At 55.1% G+C, this 23915-nt stretch overlaps 3 protein-coding genes across 8 annotated transcripts; 1 reads left to right on the top strand and 2 right to left on the bottom strand.

Annotated features, from left to right (window-relative positions):
* Positions 1 to 173: 173 nt before the first annotated feature.
* NUDT22 (nudix hydrolase 22) lies at positions 174 to 3125 on the bottom strand. 4 transcript variants are annotated; one of them, XM_059145583.1, is made up of 6 exons: positions 2980 to 3125; positions 2142 to 2639; positions 1736 to 1834; positions 932 to 1029; positions 714 to 807; positions 174 to 337 (listed from the first exon to the last, which is right to left on the bottom strand). In XM_059145583.1, the coding sequence occupies exons 2-6, from the start codon at positions 2619 to 2621 to the stop codon at positions 236 to 238; spliced, it is 873 nt and encodes a 290-aa protein (XP_059001566.1). In that variant the 5' UTR covers positions 2622 to 2639; positions 2980 to 3125; the 3' UTR covers positions 174 to 235. The 4 variants fall into 4 exon arrangements, with proteins under 4 accessions (XP_059001566.1, XP_059001560.1, XP_059001575.1 ...); XM_059145577.1 differs by having other exon boundaries at positions 2922 to 2991; XM_059145592.1 differs by lacking the exon at positions 2980 to 3125 and adding an exon at positions 2938 to 2978.
* Positions 2999 to 5345, top strand: TRPT1 (tRNA phosphotransferase 1). 2 transcript variants are annotated; one of them, XM_059145616.1, is made up of 8 exons: positions 2999 to 3107; positions 3457 to 3540; positions 3669 to 3750; positions 4194 to 4363; positions 4457 to 4631; positions 4832 to 4888; positions 4965 to 5075; positions 5197 to 5345. In XM_059145616.1, the coding sequence occupies exons 2-8, from the start codon at positions 3466 to 3468 to the stop codon at positions 5286 to 5288; spliced, it is 762 nt and encodes a 253-aa protein (XP_059001599.1). In that variant the 5' UTR covers positions 2999 to 3107; positions 3457 to 3465; the 3' UTR covers positions 5289 to 5345. The 2 variants fall into 2 exon arrangements, with proteins under 2 accessions (XP_059001599.1, XP_059001589.1); XM_059145606.1 differs by having other exon boundaries at positions 4965 to 5098.
* FERMT3 (FERM domain containing kindlin 3) lies at positions 5275 to 22747 on the bottom strand. Of its 2 annotated transcripts, none has more exons than XM_059145556.1 (15): positions 22602 to 22747; positions 21872 to 22123; positions 18763 to 18996; positions 18464 to 18583; positions 18194 to 18362; positions 17845 to 17947; positions 8090 to 8197; positions 7799 to 7933; positions 7659 to 7708; positions 7428 to 7552; positions 7078 to 7184; positions 6768 to 7001; positions 6298 to 6422; positions 5942 to 6083; positions 5275 to 5823 (listed from the first exon to the last, which is right to left on the bottom strand). In XM_059145556.1, exons 2-15 carry the CDS (start codon positions 22029 to 22031, stop codon positions 5644 to 5646), a joined length of 1992 nt encoding a protein of 663 aa, XP_059001539.1. In that variant the 5' UTR covers positions 22032 to 22123; positions 22602 to 22747; the 3' UTR covers positions 5275 to 5643. The 2 variants fall into 2 exon arrangements, with proteins under 2 accessions (XP_059001539.1, XP_059001547.1); XM_059145564.1 differs by having other exon boundaries at positions 21872 to 22044; positions 22602 to 22738.
* Between the last annotated feature and the right edge of the window lie 1168 nt (positions 22748 to 23915).

Here is a 23915-nt window from a genome sequence, read left to right as displayed (position 1 = left end):
GGCCCGGACCCTCACCACGGCCTGGCAAGGGGGCTTCGTCGTCATTCTAGTTTGCAGAGGGAGAACGGAGGCTGGGTTTTTGTTGTTTCTCAACGCTCGTCCTGCCTCGCAGCCACCCAGGTCTCTCCCAGCGGTCTATCTCTGTCTCACAGAAACAGCAGATGCCAATGGAATCCAAGAATAAAGCCCTTTATTGTCTTCCAAGTCGTGCTAGGGTTGGGGACCCTCGGGCGACTCAGGTGGGACTTCCCCGGACTTGGTTGTAGAGGAAGATAGCACCTTTAGCCGACGGGCAGAGCTCAGTCCACATTTCGGTCTCCTGCAACCTCCGTACCCTCTGTGGGGAGAGAGTAAGACCCCCAACATCCAGCCCTCAGGTCTCTTGTGGGAGCTGTGCCCCAGCATTCCTAAGCCTCAGAACCCTGTGCACTTCACCATCTCTAGGGAGACTTCACCATCTCTAGGGAGACATGTTAAGGAGCACTGCACTTCACCATCTCTAGGGAGACATGTTAAGGAGGCTGAAGAGGTTCCTGGCCCTCTCTTGGACTGAGGGCATCCCCAAAGAGGCCTTCTGGCTCTGGAGGAAAGCTCTAAGAGATTTCGCAGCCCCATCTGACCCAGCTCCAGGGAAACAGACATGTATCACCTGGCCTGTGCCAAGCCCAACACCAGCTCTTTGTCCAAGCAGGACACACTTTGCCATTTCACACCTGTGTCTCCACAAAGATGATTCCTGTAGACTCGTGGGCCTCAGCTCCCCCACCCATGTAGTACTTCTTCACCTGCTCAGAAGTCAGGCTGCACCTGGAAAAGGACAGGAGGGTGGCTTGGGGAGTGTCCAGGCCCTGTAAGGGAAACCCCAGCTGCCTCAGCCATTCCCCTGGACCACCCACCTACCCCAGAACCCTGAACCCCAGAGTCCACTCACTGGACATAGAACTCAGCACTGGCGCGGCCGGCACTGGTCTCATTGCGGGCAATGCCCAACAGCAGTGGCTGGCTCAGAGTGGACAGTGGCACGTTCACCTGGGACAGGGGGTCCACCCGTCAGTGCCCACTGCCCACATCCCTGCCCATCTCAATGAAGAACGTTATCCTTGTACAGCATTTTACGGTTAGTAGTTCAAGTGCCCAGAATCACAAAATGTCAGATCTTAGGCATGTTCATATTACAGATGGGAAAGGAGAACTCAAGAAACTAAACAGTTTGCCCAGGGTCACCCAAGGGAAGTCAGGAGCAACTGGGACTCTGATTAACTCCTCTTTTCAACACACGGCACAGGGGTGGGGTGGGGTGGGGGAGTGGAGTAAGCAAGACATTTATCATTGTTTCTTTTTTTTCCATTAAAAAAAAATTTTTTTAAAGGTTTTATTTACTTGAGAGAGAGCGAGAGCAGAAGAACGGCAGAGGGAGAAGCAGATTCCCCACTGGACAGGGAGCCCAGCACAGGGCTCGATCCCAGGACCCTGGGATCATGACCTGAGCCAAAGGCAGATGCTTAACCAACTACGCCACCCAAGCGCCCCTCTTGTTCCCATTTTAAAGAAGAGGAGCTTGAGGCACACAGATACGAGGGCTAGAATTCCACTCCACTTGTGCCTAACTGCAAAGCCAAGCTCTTCCCCCAAGGCCAGATGCCTGCAGACCCTCCTGCCAGCCCACACCTGGGGAATTCTGTCATGTTCTACCCCCTCCCTTCTTGCCCGCCTGTCTGGGCCACCCTCCACTCACCTCGTCACAGATCTCCTGGAGGACGCTGGAGAAGAGCTCATGCACCACCAGCTCCCCAGGGAGGTTCTTGTGCAGGGGACTGTCACCAGGGCACACGGCCTGGGAAAGGTCAGGCTCAGCCCCTGTTCTTCATCTCTTCCCTCCCTGCCTCCCCCATATTTGCTGGCCCTTAGGGCCTGGCTATGCACAGAGTAAGAATCTTGGTGATCCCTTGACCCAGGCTCACATTTCCATATGGATAACCAGAGATCCAGCTAGTCCTCTGTTCCCCACCCCTCACCCCACGCCCCCCATCAGCCCCTAGTTTCCCACCCAGATAAGCACCAGGTCACCCTCCCCGCTAAAGGGATGAGGAAAACAAAGCCTTTTGTGTCTTTGTGCCTTTGCACCTAGCCTGGCATCTCACCTGAGGCTCAGGGTGCCCCCCGGGCACATCCACCAGCCCAGGTGCCTCTGCCACCTGCCGAGAGCGACGCAGGAAGACAAAGAAGTCATCTGCTGTGATCAGCATGGCGCCAACCCCCAGCGGGTCTGCCAGGTAGGCTTGCTTGTCACCCCAGTCAGTGGCGCCCTGTTGTTGCAGCTGCCCCGCTGAGCCAGCCCAGTTAGTGCCCAGGAAGTCTCGGTAGGAAGTCAGGCCCAGGCGCAGGAGCAGTTGTGGTCCCTGTGAGCCAGTGGGGGCCAAGATGGCGGAGTGCAGACGGAATTTGGGGGCGTCAAAGAGCCAGGGCTGAGCCTGTAGCCGGCTCTCCCAGATGGCAGCGATGGCCTTGTCCCCTCCTGGCAGTGGGCGACGGTCATGGTCTGGGCTCAGCTCAGCCTGTACCTGCTCCTCTGGCAGCCCACCTGGGGGGCACCCCAGCAGCAAAGACACCTCAGGGTCCATGATCTGGACAGGGCCACTCTGGGGGAGGACACAGCCGGGACCGTCACCCCGACAGCCCCACAGCGATCCTTGAGCCAAGCAGCTGGCCCCCTGGGCCACAGACCTCCTTAGGGCTCCCCCAGCCCTTCTGATCCCCTCTGACCTCTCCCTGGGCAGGAGAGTGTCTTATCCCAGCAAGAGCCCCGAGATTCCTGCTGCCTGACATCCCCAGGACTCCCGTGCATCTCTACCACCCAGAGGTCCTGAGTCCAGTCACCCATCTATCCCCATTTCTCCCAATCCCAGGGTCCTCCCATCAACCCCTGGTGCGCCAGACCCCTCGCAGGATCCGGAAGCGCCAGCCTCCAGCAGCACTCACCGGACTGCGCGGCCCACAGGCTCCGCCCCTTTTCCCGAAGCGGAAGTGCCCTCCCCCTTCCTCCCCCGCTTCTCATTGGCGGGTTGCTGCGCCTAGGCGGGCGGGGTCGCTGCGATGCCTCGGAGTTGGTGAGGCGGAGCTGGCTTGTGTCTGTTCCCACCCGCTAATTCTGTCTGTCTTCGCCGGCCCTGACGCTTCCGCCCCATTAGCCTGGACGCCGGGCCGCCTCCTGAGGCCCACTTTAAGGGGCAGCCCGCGAGCCTGGAGGGCGGGGGGCTCGGCTTGTGACCTTGGGCAAATCTTGCTTGCTGGCCTCAGTTTCCCTATCTGCACCAGGAAGTTTGGGGTGGGAAGTGAATTTAATGAGCAGAATATCCCCCTCCCAGGTCTTACATCCTGAGGCTCTGTGACTTGCTGGGCAGGACGGGGGCATGAGAGGGTCCTTAACAGTCCCCATATTATCACTGTTCCTCGCAGGACTTTGCCATGAACTCCCGTGGAGGAAGGAGGCAGGAAACCACAGGATCCAGGGGTAGAAGGGCTCACAGACCCCGGGGACAGGTGCGCCCACGCCACCCTCACCCCCACTTTCTTGGTGGGAGGGTAGAGGAGGAGGACTTGGTGCCCTGGCTCCCCGGAATATGCTGGACGGGTGGGAGTGGAGCTGGGGCCACCTTTGGCTCTTACAGGACCAAGATGTGCAGCTGTCCAAGGCTCTCTCCTACGTGCTGCGACACGGGGCCCTGAAGCTGGGGCTTCCCATGAGGGCTGGTAAGTGAGTCTTGGGGACTGAGGTGAGTGGTTGGAAGTGAGGGAGCAGTGTGAGCTTATCTGTGACTGCCCTACCCTGTGGCCCTGTGGGGACAGCACAGAGGGCCCATCTCCTCCATGTACAGGGAGCACCGAGGCCCAGAGCCCAGGAGCCTGCCTGTTGAAGTAACTGGTGTTTACTGAGCATCCATTCTGGTCAGGGTACTGTGCTAAAACAGGGGTACCTTATCTTTGTGACCCTCCCGAAGGCAGGTCCTATTCCTATGGAAGTTGAGGAAACGGAGGCCCAGAAAGGGGAGACTCTCACAGATAAAACCCCTGTGACCTGCCCCCCACCACCCTGGCCCGAGCCCAGGCCCTATTCTGGTTTCCTCTGGCTCCCGCTCTTAACTCTGGCCCAGGCCAGGACTAGGTCAGCTCCCAAGCTCCCTGCCTGCCCACAGATGGCTTCGTGCCCCTGGGTACCCTCCTGCAGCTACCCCAGTTCCACGGCTTCTCGGCTGAAGATGTGCAGCGAGTCGTGGACACCAACGAGAAGCAGCGGTTTGCTCTGCAGCCAGGGGACCCCGGCACAGGCCCTCTCATCCGGGCCAATCAGGGTCACTCCCTGCAGGTGGGCGCTAAGGGGACCAGTGGGAGAGCCAGGTAGGACCCCTGCCCGTGTGGGGGGGGGGCTCACTGCCATGCATTCCCCCAACCATCCCAGGTACCGGAGTTGGAGCTGATGCCCCTGGAGACCCCACAGGCCCTGCCCCTGAGGCTCGTCCATGGCACATTCTGGCAGCACTGGCCATCCATCCTGCTCAACGGCCTATCCTGCCGGGGAAGGACACATATCCACCTGGCTCCGGGACTGCCTGGGGACCCTGGTGTCATCAGTGGTCAGTAGCCCTCCCCAGCTGTCTTTATCGGCTCTCTCTCCAAGGATCATAACTTCTCTTGTCCAAGGCCACTCCGTGCTCTGCATGCTGCGGTAGCCCCATCCCTGCCCCTGATCCCAGGACCTCCCCCCACTGAGCCTGCCCAGGTTTGATAACGGGCCCCCAAATGCTTCAGGCCCCAGCTCCAATTGTCTCTACAGGCATGCGGCCAAATTGTGAAGTGGCCGTGTTCATTGACGGACCCCGGGCCTTGGCAGGTGAGCCTGGACACAGCAGGGACTTCCCCAGGGCTTTCAGATAGAGCAGGAGTCACACCTCTGGCTTTGTCTGCAGATGGAATCCCCTTTTTCCGCTCTGCCAATGGAGTGATCCTCACCCCGGGGAATGCTGATGGCTTCCTGCTTCCCAAGTACTTCAAGGAGGCCCTGCAGCTTCGCCCCACCCGTGAGAACCACCACCATTCTCCTGTACATGGAGCCTGTGCCCTCTGCCTTCTACTCCCTCTCAGCTCCCAGCCCAGGCTGACTTCGGTCTCCCTTTCCCTAAGATCTTGTTTCTTTCTCAGGAAAGTCCCTTTCCTTGGTTGGTAATGAAGAGACAGAGTATCAGAGTGGCCCCAAGCACAGCTCCAGAGGAAGCAGGATGACTCAACAATAAAATATTTATTTTTTTTAAAATGTAAAAAGATTTAAAAAAAAAAGCTCCCGTTTGAAACCATGAATTATCATCACCCTGTAGCTACAGCCAGTCTTCCTCATGTGTTCGGATTGCCCAGCTGGGTCAGCGGTGCTGGTCCCGGCCACTCGGACAAGGGAAAGGTGGGTATTGTGTGAGCTCATAACCCACCCTTCTTAGCCTGGGGGATGGCAGAGTCTGGCCCGGTTAGGTCCCTGTCTGCGCAAAGCCAGTGACAGCAGGTGAATATGCCCAGCTCGGGGCATGTCTGGAGAGGGTGTGGGCTTAGGCGTGGCCAGAGCAGGTAGTGAGCAAAGTGGGGGCCATAAGACAGACCTCAGAAGGCCTCATGGCCTCCCGTGAGCTGTAAGAAGAGGTCCTCGTCCAGCTCTTCCCCGCGGGCCCGTTCCCGCGTGGACAGGAAAATGTAGCCCCCGATGTATTCGTGCACGATTCGGCAGCTGGCTGATACGCAGCTGAAGGCCACATTGATGTGCTCATCAAACTCGATGGCCACCTGCAGAATGGGCAGACGGATGGGCTGGTGGGGGAGGGGGAGGAGAGCAGCCCCTGTCCTGCCCTGGCTGGGCCTGCCCCTGCCCCTGGAGGCCCCCCTCCCCCCACCTTTGGCTCACCTGCCGGATGTCCCAGTTGACATTCCACTGGCGCATGTTGCTGAAGCGCCAGGTCTTGACGACGTCGCCCACGGCCAAGTCAATGCGGATCAGTCTGTTGTTGGCGATGCCCAGGATCTCATCCTTCCTGCTGCCCTTGAACCTAGTCTCCGGGGGCGGGAGAGAGTGTGAGCCAGAGGGGCGAGCTGGGGCTCCCACCCTCCTGGCTTGATCTCTCGCTCTAGCATTTGCTGCAGGGGCACAGGACGGCAGGGGCGCCCACACAGCACCCACAGAGGGCAGGAAGGAAGGGAGGCTTCGGGGTGCCACAGCAGGCAGCCGGGGAAGGCACGGGCGGGCAGGGGCGGGGCCCATACCTGACCACGATGTAGGAGATGCCGAAGTCGGGCAGGGACTGCCAGGCCTGGATGAAACGCAGCTGGGCCTCGGACAGTGAAAGCTGCGCCACGTTCTGGTGGGCTTCCAGGATCCGTGGGGTGAGCTGCGGGACCACACCAGTGAGTGGCCATCAACGTCCCTGAGACCCCCTGCATGTCCCCACTGGAGAGACTGGATGCTGAGCCCGGAGCAGGGGTGGGGCCACCGAGCACCCTCTCAGGGCTCAGCAGATAGGAGCTGAGCCAGGCCCTGGGGTGGATGTGGGCAGCTGCACCGCGACCCATCCCAGAGGGTGGGGACCGGCCTGTTCAATGTCAAGGACACGGGTAGGGGAAAGAATGAGTGAGCACGGGCCTTTTCAAAGGAAGGCTCTGAGAGGACTCAGGGGCCACGGGTGGCCAGGGAATTGCTGTGGTCATTCCCACCACCCACTTCCTCTGGCTGGCACCTGCTTGGCCTTGAACTTTCGCTGGAAGCGGGGGGCGACAAGGCCGTAGGGGTTGAGGCCCTCAGCAGCAGCGTCAGGGCCCTGCGGGTGGCCGCCCGAGCCCCCGCCGCCCGTCCGCTGCAGGCTGAGGAAGGCCAGGATGGCCTGTACTTCGCTGGGGTAGCTGCTGTCCGCCATGGTGCGGCCCTTGGACGCCAGTCGGCAGCCGGCCATCCAGTGGGCGTACTGCTTCTCCTGCGGTGTGAGGAACAGGCTGTGGTTCGGCCCCGGGCCCCCTCCCCGCACCAGCCTCAGCCCGGCCCGGACGTACATCCTGGCACCGCAGGTAGACCTCACTCATGCCCTCAGGGGAGGGGACGAGGAGTTTGATGCAGAACTTCTGGCCTGAGACATTGACGTCAGGGACCACCTCGCAGCCTAGAGGGAGATGAAGGGGCAGGTGGGAGCCTGGCCGGGGTGGGGGCAGTGGGGAGCCCTGCCTGAGAGGTCCCCGGGCAGACACCAGCCCAGCAGAACACGTGAGGGCGGACGGTGTCTTCTCCTGCCCCCAGGGAGAAACTGAGGTGAGAACTTTCAAGTCCCCAGTTCTCAGGTGGGCCAGGTGGCCCCTGAGCCAGCTCCTGCCCTTGTCTCCGTCCTGGCCAGGCCACCCTCACTCACCCTTGAGGTTGAGCTGCTGGATGGGGTCCCCCGGGGCCTCATCCTGGCTCTTGTAGTAGGACAGGGTGGTCTCCTTGAACACGACCCAGTGCTGGCGGTACCCCTTTAGGGTCAGCTTCCGGGGCCTGAGGGTGAGGCAGGAGGCTGGTGACGGCTGCCTCCCTCCCTCCTGGGCTCTCTCTCCACCCTGGGCCCCTCCGGCAGGGCTGCCGACTTTGGGCCCAAGCTCACCGGAAGATCCGGAGATAGTCCTTGAGTTCGGGGATGGTGGTAAGGTTGTCCTGCGGAGATGAAGAGTCAGAGGGGGATCATCAGGTCCTCACCCTTGACCCTGACCCCAAACCCAAGCCCTGACCAGAGCCCCTCCTCACCAGCACATCCGTGGCTGCCGACCCCTCCAGCTTCACCTCCAGGTTGTTCAGGGCCGCGTCCAGGTCGTCCAGCCCCGGGTCTGTGCCAGTCGGTTCACCCACCTCCCCGCTCTGGGACAGCTTGTTGATGTGGTACTGGGTGGGGCACGCAGCCAGGGAGGGCTGAGTGGGCGGCCCACAGTGCCCCAAGTGGGGCTTCCCAGAGATGGGTCCCCCACCTCGGAAGACCCTCCCTGCCCTGGGCCCAGCGAGCGCCCTACCCCGCCCCGGGTCCCCCCGCCCACCGGACACCTGCAGGGCTGCGAACACCATCATTTCTTCCTCAGTGCAGTCGGTCTCCTCCAGCAGCACGTCCCACCGAGCCTGCTCGTACAGCTGGGTCAGCCGCACCGGATCTGTCTGCAGCGGGGGTGGGGGAGGCTGGGTTCGATTGGGATCCAACTGCCCCGATCGCTGTGTACCTGGACCCTGTGAGCCTCAGCTACCAGCCCCGCCTTTGCACAGTGGCATGCTCAGCTCGTGGGCCCACGTGGGCAGCGGACCCCAATGCCAGCCTTAAGGCCTGACCAGGCAAGTGATACTTTTTTCCCTGTAAGACTTCTTGCACAGTTGACTGTGTGTTTACTGTGTGCGTGTGGGGGCAGAAGGGGGACTGAATAAACAAATCAACCTTATAAGTAAAATGATTCAAGATTGTGATAAGAGCAATAAAGGAAATAGCTTCCATGGCGCCATTCACTCGTGCTCTCAGGCAAGGACAACCCCAAGGAGGAGGGCGAAGAGAGAGAATGGAATTGGGGTACAGGGAACTACTCCACATGAAGAAGCATTCTAGGAAGTCTTCTTTGAGGAGGTGACAGACTGCCCTGAGACCTGAGGATGGCAATGGGCCACTTAATGGGAGAGTGATAGGAAGAACATTCCAGAAAGAAGGAACAGGGAGTGCAAAGCTCAAAGGGGGATCCCAGTTACCCACAGAAGTCCACGCCTATGCTCCCCCTGAAACCAACCACCACCGGTTTATGCAAAGGCATAAAAAGAGTAAATCCAAAAGGACAAAGAAAAGAGCTGAACGACCCGCTGACAACGTTTTGGCAAAGGGAAAGCAGAAACATGAATGGGAACTGAATTACAGTGCAAGAGAGTTGGGATCTCTTGGTCTTTCCCCTCTTTTGTTCTGTAGAAAAGGCATGAATGAGTTTTGAAAATAGGCAGGAAACAAACAGCAAGAAGAACATGGACATGGACAAAGGCATCCAGTGTGCGTGGTAGCCATTGGCAGGCTCCGGACAGAGCTCCTCTGGCTGAGGGATGAGGGCGGGCTGAAATGATTCTAGAAGGTGTATAAAAGGAGCAGGTGTTCTTCCCCCTCCAGTGTCCCCCACTTCTTGCAGCCAAGTGACAGCCAGGTATGGCAGAAGCCAGAGATTTACTCTCTGGAGATGGTGAGCCAGAGGCACCCCTGCATTTGGTTCTCTAGACCTGCCTGGGTGAGGGGCTGCTGTGCTTAAAACAGATGCACCAGGGTGCCTGGGTGGCTCAGTGGGTTGAAGCCTCTGCCCCCGGCTCAGGTCATGATCCCAGGGTCCTGGGATCAAGCCCTGCATCCAGCTCTCTGCTCAGCAGGGAACCTGCTTCCTCCGTCTCTCTCTGCCTGCTTCTCTGCCTACTTGTGATCTCTGTGTGTCAAATAAATAAATAAAATATTTTTTAAAAATCTCTCTGTCAAATAAATAAATAAATAAATAAAATCTTTTACAAAATGAAAGTAATGCATCAAACAAACAAACAAACAAACAAACAGATGTACCAAGAGAAAGGTTGACATCTTGAAAGGTGGGATATCCCCAACCCTTCCCTACTTGGCACCCAAGACTTTGACAATGAGCCTTCTATTCCCAGTCAGGAGATCAGAGGGTTCACTGCTGAGAAACTGATGACCCAAAGAGAAAACTCCCCCAACAAGTGGTGATGACAGGCCTACCCCAGCACCTCCAGGGAGCCCCCAAAGTGCTAAGCCCTTTTCATCCATTGGGGGGGCTTCTATGGGTTCCTACAGCCCTGCCTCTCAATATGAAAGGGCAGGCAGGGATCACCCCAGGGTAAGGACAACTATGGCAGGAACTACAGAGACAGGACAAGAGCTTGGAGGGAACCAAGACAGTAGGGAGAGGAAGAAAATTTCAACCAGGCAGAATCCTTAGAGAGACGAAATGCTGTACTCGGAGCACAAAAACGTGATGCTGTGTTAAAAAAAAAAAAAAAAAAAAGAACATAATTATAAAGATACAGAATTTTAGGTTGTGTGGCATTGGTAAAGAGAGACAAATTGATGAAGGGAACCAGAGAGTCAGGGACCCACTCTTACGTTCACCTGACCTACAACAAAGGTGACCCAGCAGTCACTGGGACAGGATTCCATTTTCAGTAAATGATACTGGGCCTATTGGATACCCGTATGTTTTTTTTTTAATTGTTTTGTTCCCCTACCTCACACCACATAAAAATATCAGCTCCAGCTGGGTTGCAGATCTAAACATGAAAGTTAAAACAACAAAGCTTTTAGAGAAAAGTAGGTCTACCTATTTGTGACCTTGGAACAAAAAAGATTTGTTTTTAAACAGGACCCAAAAGATATTCATCATAAAAGAAAAAAAAATATTTAAAAATAGAAGACAGATTGTATTACAATTACGAACTTCTTTTTATCAAAATAAACCATCAAGAGAATGAAAAGGCAAAGTACAGGGGGAAACTATCATCACATATTTCTCTGACAAAGTACTGCCCATATATAGAATATACAAAGAACTCCTACGAAGCAGTATGAAAGGCAAGCGACTCAATATTAAAAATTGGCAAAGAAGTTGAGCAAAAACGTCACCAAAGAGGATCTTCCAATGGCCAGTAGCCCAATGAGAAAGGGCTTAACTTGATTAGTCATTAGGGAACTGTGAAAGCCACATGGAAAGCATGTCAGTGATGTCTGGGGTGAGGTGTGGGAGGAGGAATGATTGCAAATGGGCAGTAGAGAACCTTCTGGGGGTGATGAAATGTTCTAAAACTTGATTGCGGTGATGGCTACCCAGTGTATAAATTTACCGAACGTAATCAAACTGAATGCTTATGATGAGTGATTTTTATGGTAGGCAAGTTATATCTAAGTAAAGCTGTTAAAAAAAAAAAAAAAAAAAAAAACAGGGGTGCCTGGGTGGCTCAGTGGGTTAAAGCCTCTGCCTTCGGCTCAGGTCATGATCTCAGGTCCTGGGATGGAGCCCCGCATAGGGCTCTCTGCTCCGCAGGGAGCCTGCTTCCTCCCCTCTCTCTCTCTGCTTCCCTCTCTGCCTATTTGTGATTTCTCTCTCTCTGTCAAATAAATAAAAATCTTAAAAACAACAACAACAACAACAAAATAAAAAACCATGTAAGACACCATTACACAACTACCAGAATGTCTACCATGGAAACGCCAGTGCCACACCAGTGAAATTGTGGAAAAAGCAAACTTTTTGGACCCTGCTGATGGGGGCTGTAACCTGGTACAACCACTTCAGAAAGCTGCTTAACAGCTGTCTGCTACAGTTAAACCAAAGCTGCCCCTTAATCTAGCAATTCCACCTCTGGGCACATATGCTACAGAAATGTGTACATATATTCACCAAAGACATTACTGGAATGTTCATAGCATCTTTATTCATAACAGTCCCAATCTGGAAACTGTGCAATGCCCATCAGTAGAATGGAAAATTAATTATGGTATATTGACATAAGGGAATGTCACATACCAATGAGAAGAAATAAGCTACAATAGTATGCACTGTGCATGAATCATATGAGCATAATGCCGAGTGAAAAAGGCCAGACGCAAGAGAGTACAGACTGTGTGATTTCACATATGTAGATTTCAAACACAGGCTCAAAGATCTATAGTGTTAGAATTAACATTAGTGCTTCCTCCCAGGGAGATACTGACCAGAAGGGGTATGAAAGGGGCTTCTGGGGGCAGGTGACATCTTGCTGCTTGAAGTATTGGATACATTTGTACATTTTTCTAAATGTATGTTACACTAACAAACAAAAAACCTTACAAAGGAATACTCCAAAAACAAGAGCTCTTAGAACTTGAAAAAAATACAGTTGCAGAAATTAAAAATTCAATAGATCATTTGAAAGATTAGTCAGGGCACCTGGGTGGCTCAGTCGTTAAATGTCTGCCTTTGGCTCAGGTCATGATCCCAGGGTCCTGGGATAGAGCCCTGCATCAGGCTCCCTAATTGGCAGGAAGCCTGCTTCTTCCCCTCCCACTCCCCCTGCTTGTGTTCCCTCTCTCCCTCTCTGTCAAATAAATAAATAAAATCTTAAAAAAAAAAAAAAAGATAAGTCAAAGCCCTCTCCAGAAAGTAAAACAAAAGACAACAAGCTTAGTAATGAGAAAGACAAGGGGCACCTGGATGGCTCAGTCAGTGGAGCATGGGACTCTTGTTCTTGGGATTGTGGGTTTGAGCTCCACACTGGGTATAGAGATTACTTAAAATTTTAAAAAATCTTAAAAAAAAAAAAGACATGAGAAAAACGAGATAAATGTCTATGTTTTTTTCTTTGAAGAAGCAATCTAGGGGGTCTAATATCTACAGAGTTCCATAAGAAAGGAACAGAAAAGTGGTGGGAGGAAATGATTTAAACAATTGTTTAAGGCATTTCTCCAGAACTGAAAGACTCAAGTTCCTCATCTAAAGGGCTCAGCAAGTGTGCACACCAATCAAGGAAGACCGATTCATACTAGGACATATTATCGAGAGATTTTAATACATCAGGAGATAAGAAGAACACTAAAAGCTTCTGGTATCTCCCCTCCCTCTCCAAGAAAAAATAAAAGGGTCTCACATGGAAGGATTGAAAACAAAATGGCATTAGATTCCTCAGTAGAACCACCGGGACCTAGAGCACCATGGGAAGGTGGCTTCAGATTTAGCAGGGAAATATCTCCAACCTAGAATTCTATACCTAGCCAAACTATCATGTGAGTGAGGGTAGAACAGGGGCCTTTTCAGACATGCAGGATTTCAAATCATTTACCATTTTACAGGAAGCTATTAAAATAAATGTTTCATCCAAACGAAGGCATTAGTCAATAGAGGAACACATGAGAGTCAGGAACCAAGGAGTCCAACAGAGGGATGCTCAGGAAATAGGGAAGAGTAGTCCAAGGACAACAGTTGTGCTGTGGGTCTAGAGTGCCAGCTTCGATGGTTCCATGACAAAGATAACACTGACTGATATCCTAAAGCCATCCACCACGGTGCCTGGGTGGCTCAGTGGGTTAAGCCTCTGCTTTCGGCTCCAGTCATGATCTCAGGGTCCTGGGATCAAGTCCAGCATCGGGCTCTCTGCTTGGGGGGGAGTCTGCTTACCCTTCTCTCTCTGCCTGCCTCTCTGCCTACTTGTGATCCCCCTCTCTCTGTCAAATAAATAAATAAAATCTTAAAAAAAAAATAAAGCAACCCACCAGTTTGAAAAGAGTATTGTGATTGGGATACAATGTTGGAGGGGCTTGGCAATGGAACTTCCCACTTCATCACTGTGAAGACCCCAGAGAAGCCATAGCTACATGGAAAGTATCTTACAAGAGAGACTCCCAAAAGAGAGCAACAATGACCCAGTAGATTGTAGATATTGGACAAGAGACCATACAGAACAGTGATCCCTGACAGAAGGGAAACAAACATGGTGTATCCTGATTGACCCAGCCCATTGCCTAGAGAGAGCTTCACAAAGAGGGGGACCCCAAATACAGTCCAGCATATTCCCCAAGTTGAAGAAATGTTGTTGAGCATTTGGTGAGTCCAAGGCAGCTAGAGTTCACAGGACAGAGTTCTGTGGAGGAGAGAGCTGCACAGAAAGAAGGCTCTGGAATCATTAGGGGGCTCCTCTTGAGTCTTTAAGCACTGATCAGTGTATGTGCGTAAGGAAACTACACAAGGCTGATGAAAAACAAAAACAAAAACAAAACAAACATGAAAGGAGCAGATGGAACATTCACCAGAGCTCACCTAAGAGTGGCAATGGTTCACACTCCCAAAAGCCAGATTAGAGAAGCCTCACGATGCATGGTACATTAGATAGAATTCTCTGAAGGCAATGCCTCAGTAATGAGGTAAATTAGCCCTAGATTAGAGGATGTTTTTGTCCCACCTCATTAACATTCAAGGCAAGCCTTGGAAGGATCAAACAGTCTCCAAGTGGTTTAACTTCATCCCTAAACAAGGTTTAAAAATACTTAAAGGACTACCAAAAAAACCCCAAAAATCTAGCACCCAAGAACATAAAATTTGTAGTGTCTGTCTGGCATTAAGTAAAAAATGATGAGGCACAAAAAGAAGAAAGAAAAAGAAAAAAAACAACAAGGGGCACCTGGGTGGCTCAGTCAGTTAAAAGTCTGCCTTCAGCTCAGGTCCTGATCCCAGGGTCCTGGGATTGAGCCCTGCATCAGGCTCCCTGCTCAGTAGAAAGCCTGCTTCTCCTTCTGCTCCTTACACTGCTCATAGTCTCTCTCAAACAAACAAACAAACAAATAAATAAAATTTTATCCCCCCCAAAAGAAAAATAAACAACAGCAACAAAAAAACACAATAAAATAAAACACCCCTCCCCAAATAAAGGAAAAATATGGTCAGGCATGAAAATAACAGAAAAATACAACTCATAACAAGGAGAGAGCCTATAGAAACAGATCTAGAAATGACACAAGTGGAAGAATTAGTAGATAAAAACATGCAGAGTTATTATAAAAGCATCATGGGTGTTCAAGGAGGTAGCAAGACAGGAGCATTTTAGGGAGAGTCATGGAAACTACTAAAAAAAAAGGTCACAATTAAACTTACAGGCATGATATCCATGGCAGATTCGACATGGAAGAAGAATGATTAGTAAACCTGAAGATAGGGCAAGAGACCTATTCAAGTGCAACATAGAAAAACAAGACTGGAGAAATCACCTAAAAAGAAACAGTGAACAGAGGAGCCTGGGTGGCTCAGTGGGTTAAAGCCTCTGCCTTCGGCCCAGTGCCCTGGGATCGAGCCCCACTTCAGGCTCTCTGCTCAGCAGGGAGCCTCCCCCCCCCAACCCAGGCCTGCCTCTCTGCCTACTTGTGATCTCTATCTGATAAATAAATAAAATCTTCAAAAAAAAAAAAAAACCCACAAAAAAGGGAACAGGGAACAGAGCATCAGTGGGCTGTGGGATGAAGTGAAGCAGTCTAGTAGTTCATATAACCGGAATCCTATCAAGGGAAGGAGCAGGGAAAAAAAAAATCCTGAAAAAACAATGACCCCAAATTTTCCAAATTTGATACAAATTATCAACTCACATATTCAAGAAGCTCACTGAACCCCAAGCACGAAAAACCTGAAGGGAACCAAGGCGTATGATAATCACACTGTTTAAAACCAGTGATGGGGCGCCTGGGTGGCTCAGTCAGTTAAGCAGTGAAGCCTCTGCCTTCAGCTCAGGTCATGATCCCAGGGGTCCTGGGATCGAGACCCCCGTCAGGCTCCCTGCTCAGTGGGGAGCCTGCTTCTCCCTTTCCCTTTGCCACTCTCTCCTGACTTGGGTACTCTCACTTGCATGCCTTCTCTCTCAAATAAATAAAATCTTAAAAATAAGTAAATAAATAAACAAATAAATAAAGTACTGTAAGAAACAAAACCATCGGGGCGCCTGGGTGGCTCAGTGGGTTAAAGCCTCTGCCTTTGGCTCGGGTCATGATCCCAGGGTCCTGGGATTGAGCCCCACATCGGGCTCTCTGCTCCGCGGGGAGCCTGCTTCCTCCTCTCTCTCTGCCTGCCTCTCTGCCTACTTGTGATTTCTCTCTGTCTGTCAAATAAATAAAATCTTTAAAAAAAGAAAGAAAGAAACAAAGAAACAAAACCATCACCCAAGAATTCTACACCGAGTTAAAATCTCTCTCAAAATCAGGGGCACCTGGGTGGTTCAGTCATTAAGCGTCTGCCCTTGGCTCAGGTCAAGATCCTAGGGTCCGGGATGGAGCCCATCCTGGGATTGGGCTCACTGCTCTGCAGGAAGTCTGCTTCTCCCTCCCCACTCCCCCTGCTTGCATTCCCTCTTTACCGTGTCTCTCTCTGTCAAACAAATAAAATCTTTAAAAATAAAAGTCTTAAAATCAAAGGCAAAATAATGACTTATTCAGACATACAAAAGCTGAATGGATCATCACCAGTAGAACAGCACCACAAGAAATGTTAAAGTCCCTCAGGCAGACGGAAAAAGAGAGCAGCTGGAAATGGGGATCTACCCCGGGGAATAAAGAGTACAGGAGACGGCAAGGGTGAGGGTCCTGTGCTCTGCCAGCTGAAGCAACCAGCCGCCTTCTGGGTATTATTTCTTACAATTGCCTGGGAATTTCCAGTTATCACAAAAGTTCCACCAAAAATTAAAAAAAAAAAGAGAGATTGAAGGGTTAAAGCATAAGTAATAGCGATAATGATTGGACAATTCTATTCCTCGGTCTACACCAAAAGAAATGAAAAGATAGGACCACCCCAAAACTTGTATCTGAATGAATAGTCATAGGATCCTTATTCATAATAGCCAACCTGTGGTTGGGTGGGTGGGGGGAGGGGTGAGCCAAATATCTATTAATCTCTGAATGGATCAATAAAATGTGGTCTGTTCCTACAATGAAATTCCACTTTGCAGTAAAAAGGAATGAAACGGAACCATGCTAAAACATGAAAACAGAAACCAGCCACCAAAAGCGACATACTGGCTGATCCCTTTTGTAGGAAATGTCCGGGATGGGCAAATCTATGGAGACAGAAAGGAGATTAGGAGTTGTCTGGGGCTCAGTGGGTGAGGGATAAATGGTGGGTGTGGTTTTCTTTTCGGGGTGATGAAAATATTTCAAAATGGTTGCCCAAGTCTGTGAATGTCTTAAAAACCATCAGGGTGTTCATTTAAATGGGCAGAAGATATGGTATATGAATGATTTCTCAATATAGCCGTTGTAAGAATAATGACAGCAGCAGGAATGACAGTGTCTTGAGGGCTTTGACAGCGGCAGAACTGAAGTGTGTGAGAACCAGCATGTACAGGCCGGGACGGGAAACGCAAGTGTCTTGTAAGTTTCTCCGGAAGAAGCCTTGAGTTTTTCCGGATGGTAATAGAGTCTGTGTACTAAATCCCTTCTAGCAACCACCAAAACCATTTTTTTAAGTATAGCTAATAAACTAAAATAAAAGAGATAAAATGGAATCAGGAAGACCACTCAAACCAAAGTAAGGCAGGAGAGCTGGGGAAGGGAACAACAAAGTCCCCAGGAGAGGAAGCGGCCGACCGTGAAAGGGAAGGAGCCAGCTCCAGAATGGCTCCAGAATGGCGTAAGTAACGAATCCATGAAAGCTTTTGCAAAGAACCTGCGAAAGGTGGAGGATGTGTGGGGCAGGCTGGGAATCACGACTTCCGGTTCAGGCAGAAGTCTGACATGCCTGTTAGGCCCGTGAACGGAGCGGAGCCACCTGGACACTCAAGTCTAGCGCTCCAGTGAGGGTCTCGGGAGAAGGTCTGCCCTGAGATCACACGCGTGGGAGCTATAACGGGCTAAGGGGTAAGGGTGGCTGGGGAGGGCGTTCTGGGTTTGCCAGGCTGTGGAAACAGGAGGAAGAGTGGGGGGGAGTCTGGACAGGGCATCTGGAACCCCCCCAAGTTCATGGGGGTCACAAGTGGCCTAGTAAGAAGCAGGAGGGAACGGAGCGGGGGACAGAGAGCATGCAGGGCAAACCTGCAGATCACAGCGTCACCCCTTCCTGGAAGCCTTCTCTGAGTCCAGGTGCCAGGCACCTCCCACCTGCACAGGCGTCCTAGGGACACCCGCCACTGTCTACACTGCCCAGACGGGGGTGTGGATGAGGCAGTGGATGGATGGACAGACACCCTGCTAGTCCCTCATGTTCCCAGAGCCCAGACCCTTGACCCTAAGTCCTCATGTCTCACTGCACCAGCCCCTGGCCCTGAGCCCCGGCCCAGCCCACCTTGGGATCCAGGTCGAAGAAGCTGTAGTACTTAAAGCGCAGCCAGAGCATGTCCCCAGCTGTGATCCCCTGCTGCATGAGGCACCTCGACGAGTCCAGCCACCTGGGCCACAGAGCAGGCAGAAGTCAGGGCCACGGCAGAGGCAGTGCTGGGTGGGGAGGGAGACCTGGGAGGGGGAGGGGGGCTGGGGGGGCGCTGTGGTGAAGGGAAAGCGGACTCATAAGACAGGCCTGGAAACTCGAGGTGGGGATCTGGGGTAAGGATCCAGGGGAGGGCAGGGGCCCTGGCAGTGGGAGCCCAGACCCATGGGGACCGAGCCCCAGGCCACAGAGCCGGCCGGCTGCACACCTGCTGTGGAGCTGGGTCTTGTCCAACAGGGAGCTGGGCCGAGGCAGGCGCTGGAGCAAGGTGGGGTCGGGCGGCGGCTGCGGCCGGCTCAGCATGTGGTAGCAGGCTTCCGTCTGGGCGCTGTCCGAGAAGTGGGCTGGCATCCCCCGGAACAAGGCAGGTGCCACGCCTGGAGTGCAGGACAGGGTTAGACAGGCCCCAGCCCCAGGCCCCGCCTCAGGACGCCAGCGCCCAGCCCCCACCCCACCCCACCTGCCCAGCCGTGCTCACCCCCAGCCAGGACGACTTTGGTCAAGTCATACAACTCCTCTTCCGGCTCCTTGTCCTTCTTCTTCTTCTCCTTCTTCTCAGGAGCCCGGAGCAGAGATAGCTCCTCGGGGTGCCGGATACCTGCAGGGGAGCTGGCCCCTTAGCAGGGGCTGGGGTCCTGCCCCAGAACCTCCCTGCCCACTCCCAGGACTCTGGGGCCGTGACAGGGGACAGGACTGTGAGGACCACATGACCATAGCCTGACTGGGAGGGCAGGACCCTCGCCGGGGCGCAAGAGCAGGGACCAGCAGGGGACTCACTGAGGAGGCGGCAGATGGCAGCCACGGCCTGGAAGAGGGGCTGGGAGAAGCTGGCTCGCAGGCGCAGGGCCCGGCGGTTCGGCAGCCGCAGGATGATGGGCCGGTGCTGGGGCCCGAAGAAGAGGCGGGCGTCGGCCAGGATGCCATACTTGTCCAGCGTCCAGTGCGTCTGCAGAAGCCACTGCTTTTTCTGCTCCCACCAAATAGCATGGTCTGACCAGTCCTGCTTGCGCTCTGTGGGGCCACAGGGAAGAAGGGGGGGGGCATTAGCCATGGAGGGCCCGGCCCCCCGGGGAGCTGAACACCAGCCCAGGCCAACACAGGGCCAGGCTGGGTTGGCTGGGGGTCTGGGACTGAGGTCACAGCAGGATGGCTCTTTGCCAGCTCACCCTGCTGGTTCTGTGGGGCTGAGTTGTGACATCACTTTCCAAGGGAGCCTCCCGCCCCCAGGATCCAGGTGTCCCCATCTTCCTGCCTCCGCCTCATGCACCCCGGCCCATCAAGCTGCCCTGGAACAGCAGCGCTTGGGACTCCTGGCTGGCGGGCCTCTCGCCGGCGCTCCAGGAGCCTGGGAGGCCGAGGCTCTGTTGGGGCCCTGGCACTGTGCCCGGCCCAGCAGGCCGTCCACGAACATTCCTGGGTTACACATTCTGTGCCCCTGGCCGAGGCCTCTCGCTCTCTGGGCCTCGGGTTTGTGGTTTGTGAGATGTGAGGAGTCACCCTCCCAAGCCCGTGGGCCCAGAAGCACGCCTGCCCCAGTGTGGGTGACACGCTCTTCAGGCCTGTGAATGCCCGCGAGGGAGGATCCAGTCTGAACCTCGAACTTTCCGTGTCCCGCAGCTAGTGACAGATGACAGGGCTCCGTCTAGGCGGGCTGGTGTGTGGCGATCACAAAGACAAAGGGTGGACGGAGGCAGCCCTCTGGGGTGTGCAAAGCCCCTCCCACCCAGTGCTCTGTCCCTGTCTCCACCTGCACTCCTCGTCCCTCCGGTCACCAGAGCGGCCAACGGCAAGACATTCTCTGGCTCAATCTGTCCCACCTCGCAGAGTCCGTGGAGCTGCCCGTCCTCACTGCTCTGGCCTGTGGCGCCTTCCCCATCTCCTCTGGACCTCTGGCTCTTGTCTTGTCCTCCTCGGCCCCTTTCCCGGGCTGTCCCTGTCCTTCTCTGGTTGGGAGTCCCTTCCTCCCCGACCCAGGCCTCTTCCCAGAGCTCCTGCCTCTACGGCCTCATCTTCCTGCTTCCATCCCCACACACCATACCTCGGGACCAGGCCCTTCCCTGGGCCAGAAACCCACAGGCCAGGGGCGAAAGGACACCCCCACTGGCTTCACTCGCTCCAGAAAAATGTTTACAGGCCCCGTGCCTGCCTGTGGGACAGAAATGCGGTAACTCCCACTTTCAGTCCCTGAAGCCTGCGTGAAACTCGGTCTTTCTGACACTGGTCCGGGGTTCTTCTCCCTCTGGCCCCTCCGCAGGGCATCTGGGGGCTAGGGCGACCCGACTTCCCCGCCAGGCCCGAGCAATCTCCCTTCCACTGTTAGCTCCCACATTTCATCGATGCCCATCTCACTTCCAAAAGCCACCCTCCGGTCTGTCCGCACCGCGCAGCATAGGAGGATTGTCTCCCTGCCTCCAGCTCACCCCTAAGCCGAGGGGCCTGACTAGAGTTGCTTAGGAGTTGCTTCTGCCTCCAGGAGTCTAAACTCCTAAAGGCAGCCATCCCATCCCCTGTTCTGGTCGTGCCCAGAAAAGCCCAGAGCACATGCCCTGCGCTCCAACTTCACACCTTGCCCCTGCCCCCTGTGCTGCAGCCCCTCTCGGGACTCTGCTAGGGAGTCTCCCCATCCTGGCTGCGTGCACCCCCTCTGGCTCCAGGCCCTGTGCTCTCGCCTCTGGTGCCAAGGCCTCCATTCAGCCCCGTGCTGGGAGCTGGACGGTCGGTCTCACCCACCTGGCCTTACTCCAGGAAGGCAGGGGCTGGCGTGGCGTGGGGTCTGGCCTGACGGAGCCTCAGTGGACATCTGATACACTCAGGAATGAGAGGGATTGGGAAGGGTGGGGGCAATGTCCTCACTGCAGGGGACAGGAGCTGAAGGGACTTACTGCCAGGGGGGACCCAGCAGCAGGTGTGGGGATCAGCTCTGCTCGCCCGCCCGCCTGACTCCTTATTTAGGCTTGTGCATGGCTCGTGTCCCCTGCCCTAGAGCCAACCAGATCTCCCCTTGGGGCCCTATCTCTTCAGCCCCTCTGCCCTGGCTCAGTCCATGCCTGTCTACAGCTTGGCCTGATGCCCCGGACCCTCTGTTTCCCGCTTCTGCTTTCACAGCCTCCTTGGGCCCTGCCTGTTGGAAGCCCCTTCACTACCTCGGCCTCATGGCTGGGTTGTCCCGGGACCTGTCCGTCCACAAGCCAGCCCACCGGGCTCGCAGGCCACACGTGGCGGGTTGGCCAGCCGTGAGGAAGCCTGTCTGCCCCTGCCTCCCGCAGGTGGCCCAGGACCCAGGAGCCAGGGACTAAAATGATCGTGGGCTTGCCTTCTGGCTCTGCCTACCAGGGTGGGCCTGCTGCCCTCCCAGGAAGGGGCAGCCCTGACCCCCGGGCAGGGAAAGGGGATGAGAAGCCCCTGTGTCACTAGCCCTGCTCTTCTCCACGCCTGATACCACAGGCTGCCCTGCTGTAACTTCCTGTGGGGGCAGGGCCTTCCCACCCAGGCTAGGCCCATCACCAGCCTGCGGAGGGCTTCCGCTCCGGGGAGAGGGTATGGGAGCCGGCCCCGCGTCCCCTGGTCTCCCCCGAGACCTCAAATGTAGCCTCTGCCCCCGCCCGGGGCCAGGCCCCTCCTGCCCGGGACATGGGTGAACAGCCCGTGGCTGCTCCCTGGGGACTTAGCAGAACCGGCAAGAGCAGGAGGGAGGGAGGGAAGATTGCGGGAGGGAGGGGAAGTTGGGGAAATGTCTTTTTTGGAACCAAATGATTAAGCGGGTGCCTGAGTCACTGTGGCGGGGTTATCGAGCACAGCACAGTCGGGTGGCCCGGAAGTGCCCACGGACCCAGTCACAGCGGCCCCGTGGCGCTGAGGTCAGCAGCGGGGGCCATGGGACACTCACTGATCTCCTCCACGATCTTCAGGAGCACCCCACCAATGTGCGACTCTCCCGTGACCCGCAGGGTGACAGACTCGGCCTCGGGGTCCTCCTCTCCCACAAACACCCGCAGCTCCCAGGACGAGTCGATGTAGTCCCCGGTGGCCGTCTTCATGCCCGCCATGGCTGCGGCAGCTCTGCAGAGGGTGGGGAAGGAGGCAGGGTGCTGGGGCCTCGGAGGCTGCCCACGTTTGAGTAGAAGTGGCGTTTGGTGACCTGGACAGGCAGGAAAGCAGAGAGCGCACCCACGGGCCAGGATGTCACGGCAGCCGCGAGACACAGGCCTCAGAGCCTCTCGCCGTTACCGGTGGTTTAGCCGCACGGCGCTTCCAGCCCACTCCCATCTTACAGGCAGGAAGACTGAGACCCGGAACGAGTAAGAAGAGCCTCGCTCAAGATCACCAGGCTTGATGCCAGAACCTGGCACAACCTCCATCTGCTTCCCCAGCCCACATGTCACCCCCGAGTCGATACTGGCAGCTGCCGAGGCCTGGAAATGGTGGGGGACCCAAGTCAGAAAATACTCCCACTCCTGGCCCAAAGCTCGGATCCTGACATCCCAAGCCAACCAAGGCCTCTCTGGGGCGCCGAGAAGTCTGGGCTGCCGCATGGGCAGAGGCGTGCTGAGCAGCAGGGCTCTGCAGGGGGGTGAGGAAACGGGGTCCTTGCGCCTTCAGCCGCCGCCCCAGCTTACCTTGCCTGTAAGGGTTTGGGGGCTGCGGGGTGGGGGGGCGGCTTGGAGTGTCAGCCACTCCCCGCCTCAGCCTGAACACCTGCGGCTCAGTGAGGGACTCTTCCCCCTTTGCTTTCTTTTTGAGGGAGGGCAGTCCTTATCGTGAGGGCGGGCTCAGCCCCTCCCCAGGGCGGGCAGGCCGGTGCAGGAAGCCAGTTGACAGCACGCCCCAAGGGCTCCTCTGCCCCAAGGGCTCCTGTTCGAGGCCCCACCTTTGTTCCTGGGGAGCACAGGAAGCAAGGGAAGAGCAGGCGAGGGGCCCACCACCGCACCGAGTGTCCCCTCTTCTGGAGGGAAGCAGCTCGGTTCAAACCAGGAAAGTCACCAACTCAGGTTCTCTACACCCATTGTCCCCTATAGGAAGTCATCTCCTAAATCCAGCCTGTCACAAAGTGGGAGGGTGGGGGGCTTTTGGTCACAGCACATCACTGTGCTGTAGAGAGGGAAAGTCACACAGGGAGGCATGGGATCCAGGTAATTTAGGAAGCTGGAAGTTTAAGCGAGCTCCAGTAGGGTAGGTCCCTTATCACCAAGAAGTAGATCCTTAAAGACCAGGAGGGAACAACTTCCTTAAGTCTTTCCTGTCCCCCGTGCTGGCCTCGGTTTCCAAACATGTAGAACTTCGAGCTGCCCAGGGCAACAGCTGAATAGGAATGGGGCCCTGGTCATCCACAACCTCTTGCCCTACCCCTCCAGGGTTCAAGGCTTCCAACCTGTCACCTCCTCTCGGCCCCTCCACGTGACATTCCGGCTCACCCCAAGTACCCCAAAGGTCACTCCCGTCAAGTCCCTACTCAAATGTGACTCTGGAGGGACCCACCACCGGCACTGGGAGGTCAGCTTTGGTAGAGCAGAGAGGACTGGTGCTCGCTGCTGGCCCCCGGCGGGAACGGGAGCCCTTCCAGAGAGAATCCGTTTGGGGCCCGAGGGAACAGAGCCAGAAGAGTGTCAGGAGAACCAGGGAGCAGCAGAACGCCCATGGAGACGAGGCTTTCTGTACTTGCCACCCAGAGGGAGGAAGGGGCCTGCTGGAGATTCCCAGGGGAAGGCCAGTGTATGCAAAGTCAAGGCGGCAGGAAGTGCCGCGGCTGCTGGCCTCAGCAGCTTCCCAGCTCAGAAAGCTGTGCTGTTGGAGCAAATGAGGAAGTCTCACTCCCACCCCAGTCCAGGGCTGTAGAAATCGCTTGCTGCAACCACATTCAAGTGTAATCAAAAACCTTTCAGTTGAGCAGGGAGGCATTTTTTTTCGATCCTTTATCGAAGTGGTTTCTTTGG

This window comes from Mustela lutreola, chromosome 1, assembly GCF_030435805.1.
Source record: "Mustela lutreola isolate mMusLut2 chromosome 1, mMusLut2.pri, whole genome shotgun sequence".
Taxonomy (NCBI): domain Eukaryota; kingdom Metazoa; phylum Chordata; class Mammalia; order Carnivora; family Mustelidae; genus Mustela; species Mustela lutreola.
Note: the sequence above shows the minus strand (reverse complement) of the source record. Positions and strands in the feature narration are given on the sequence as shown.

Bases quoted from the DNA above. Each gene is read 5' to 3' on its own strand.
- NUDT22 (XM_059145583.1), bottom strand. From the start codon at position 2,621: ATGGACCCTGAGGTGTCTTTGCTGCTGGGGTGCCCCCCAGGTGGGCTG. The intron at 1,030-1,735 runs GTGAGTGGAGGG...CCCCTGTCCCAG, and splicing joins TCCAGGAGATCTGTGACGAG to GTGAACGTGCCACTGTCCAC. The intron at 338-713 runs GTGTGAAATGGC...CTCTCCCCACAG, and splicing joins TCATCTTTGTGGAGACACAG to AGGGTACGGAGGTTGCAGGA.
- TRPT1 (XM_059145606.1), top strand. From the start codon at position 3,466: ATGAACTCCCGTGGAGGAAGGAGGCAGGAAACCACAGGATCCAGGGGT. The intron at 3,541-3,668 runs GTGCGCCCACGC...TGGCTCTTACAG, and splicing joins CTCACAGACCCCGGGGACAG to GACCAAGATGTGCAGCTGTC. The intron at 4,889-4,964 runs GTGAGCCTGGAC...CTTTGTCTGCAG, and splicing joins CGGACCCCGGGCCTTGGCAG to ATGGAATCCCCTTTTTCCGC.
- FERMT3 (XM_059145556.1), bottom strand. From the start codon at position 22,031: ATGGCGGGCATGAAGACGGCCACCGGGGACTACATCGACTCGTCCTGG. The intron at 18,584-18,762 runs GTGAGTCCCCTG...GCTCCCCTGCAG, and splicing joins TGCCATCTGCCGCCTCCTCA to GTATCCGGCACCCCGAGGAG. The intron at 7,185-7,427 runs GTGAGTGAGGGT...ATCTCCCTCTAG, and splicing joins CCAGCAGCTCAACCTCAAGG to GCTGCGAGGTGGTCCCTGAC.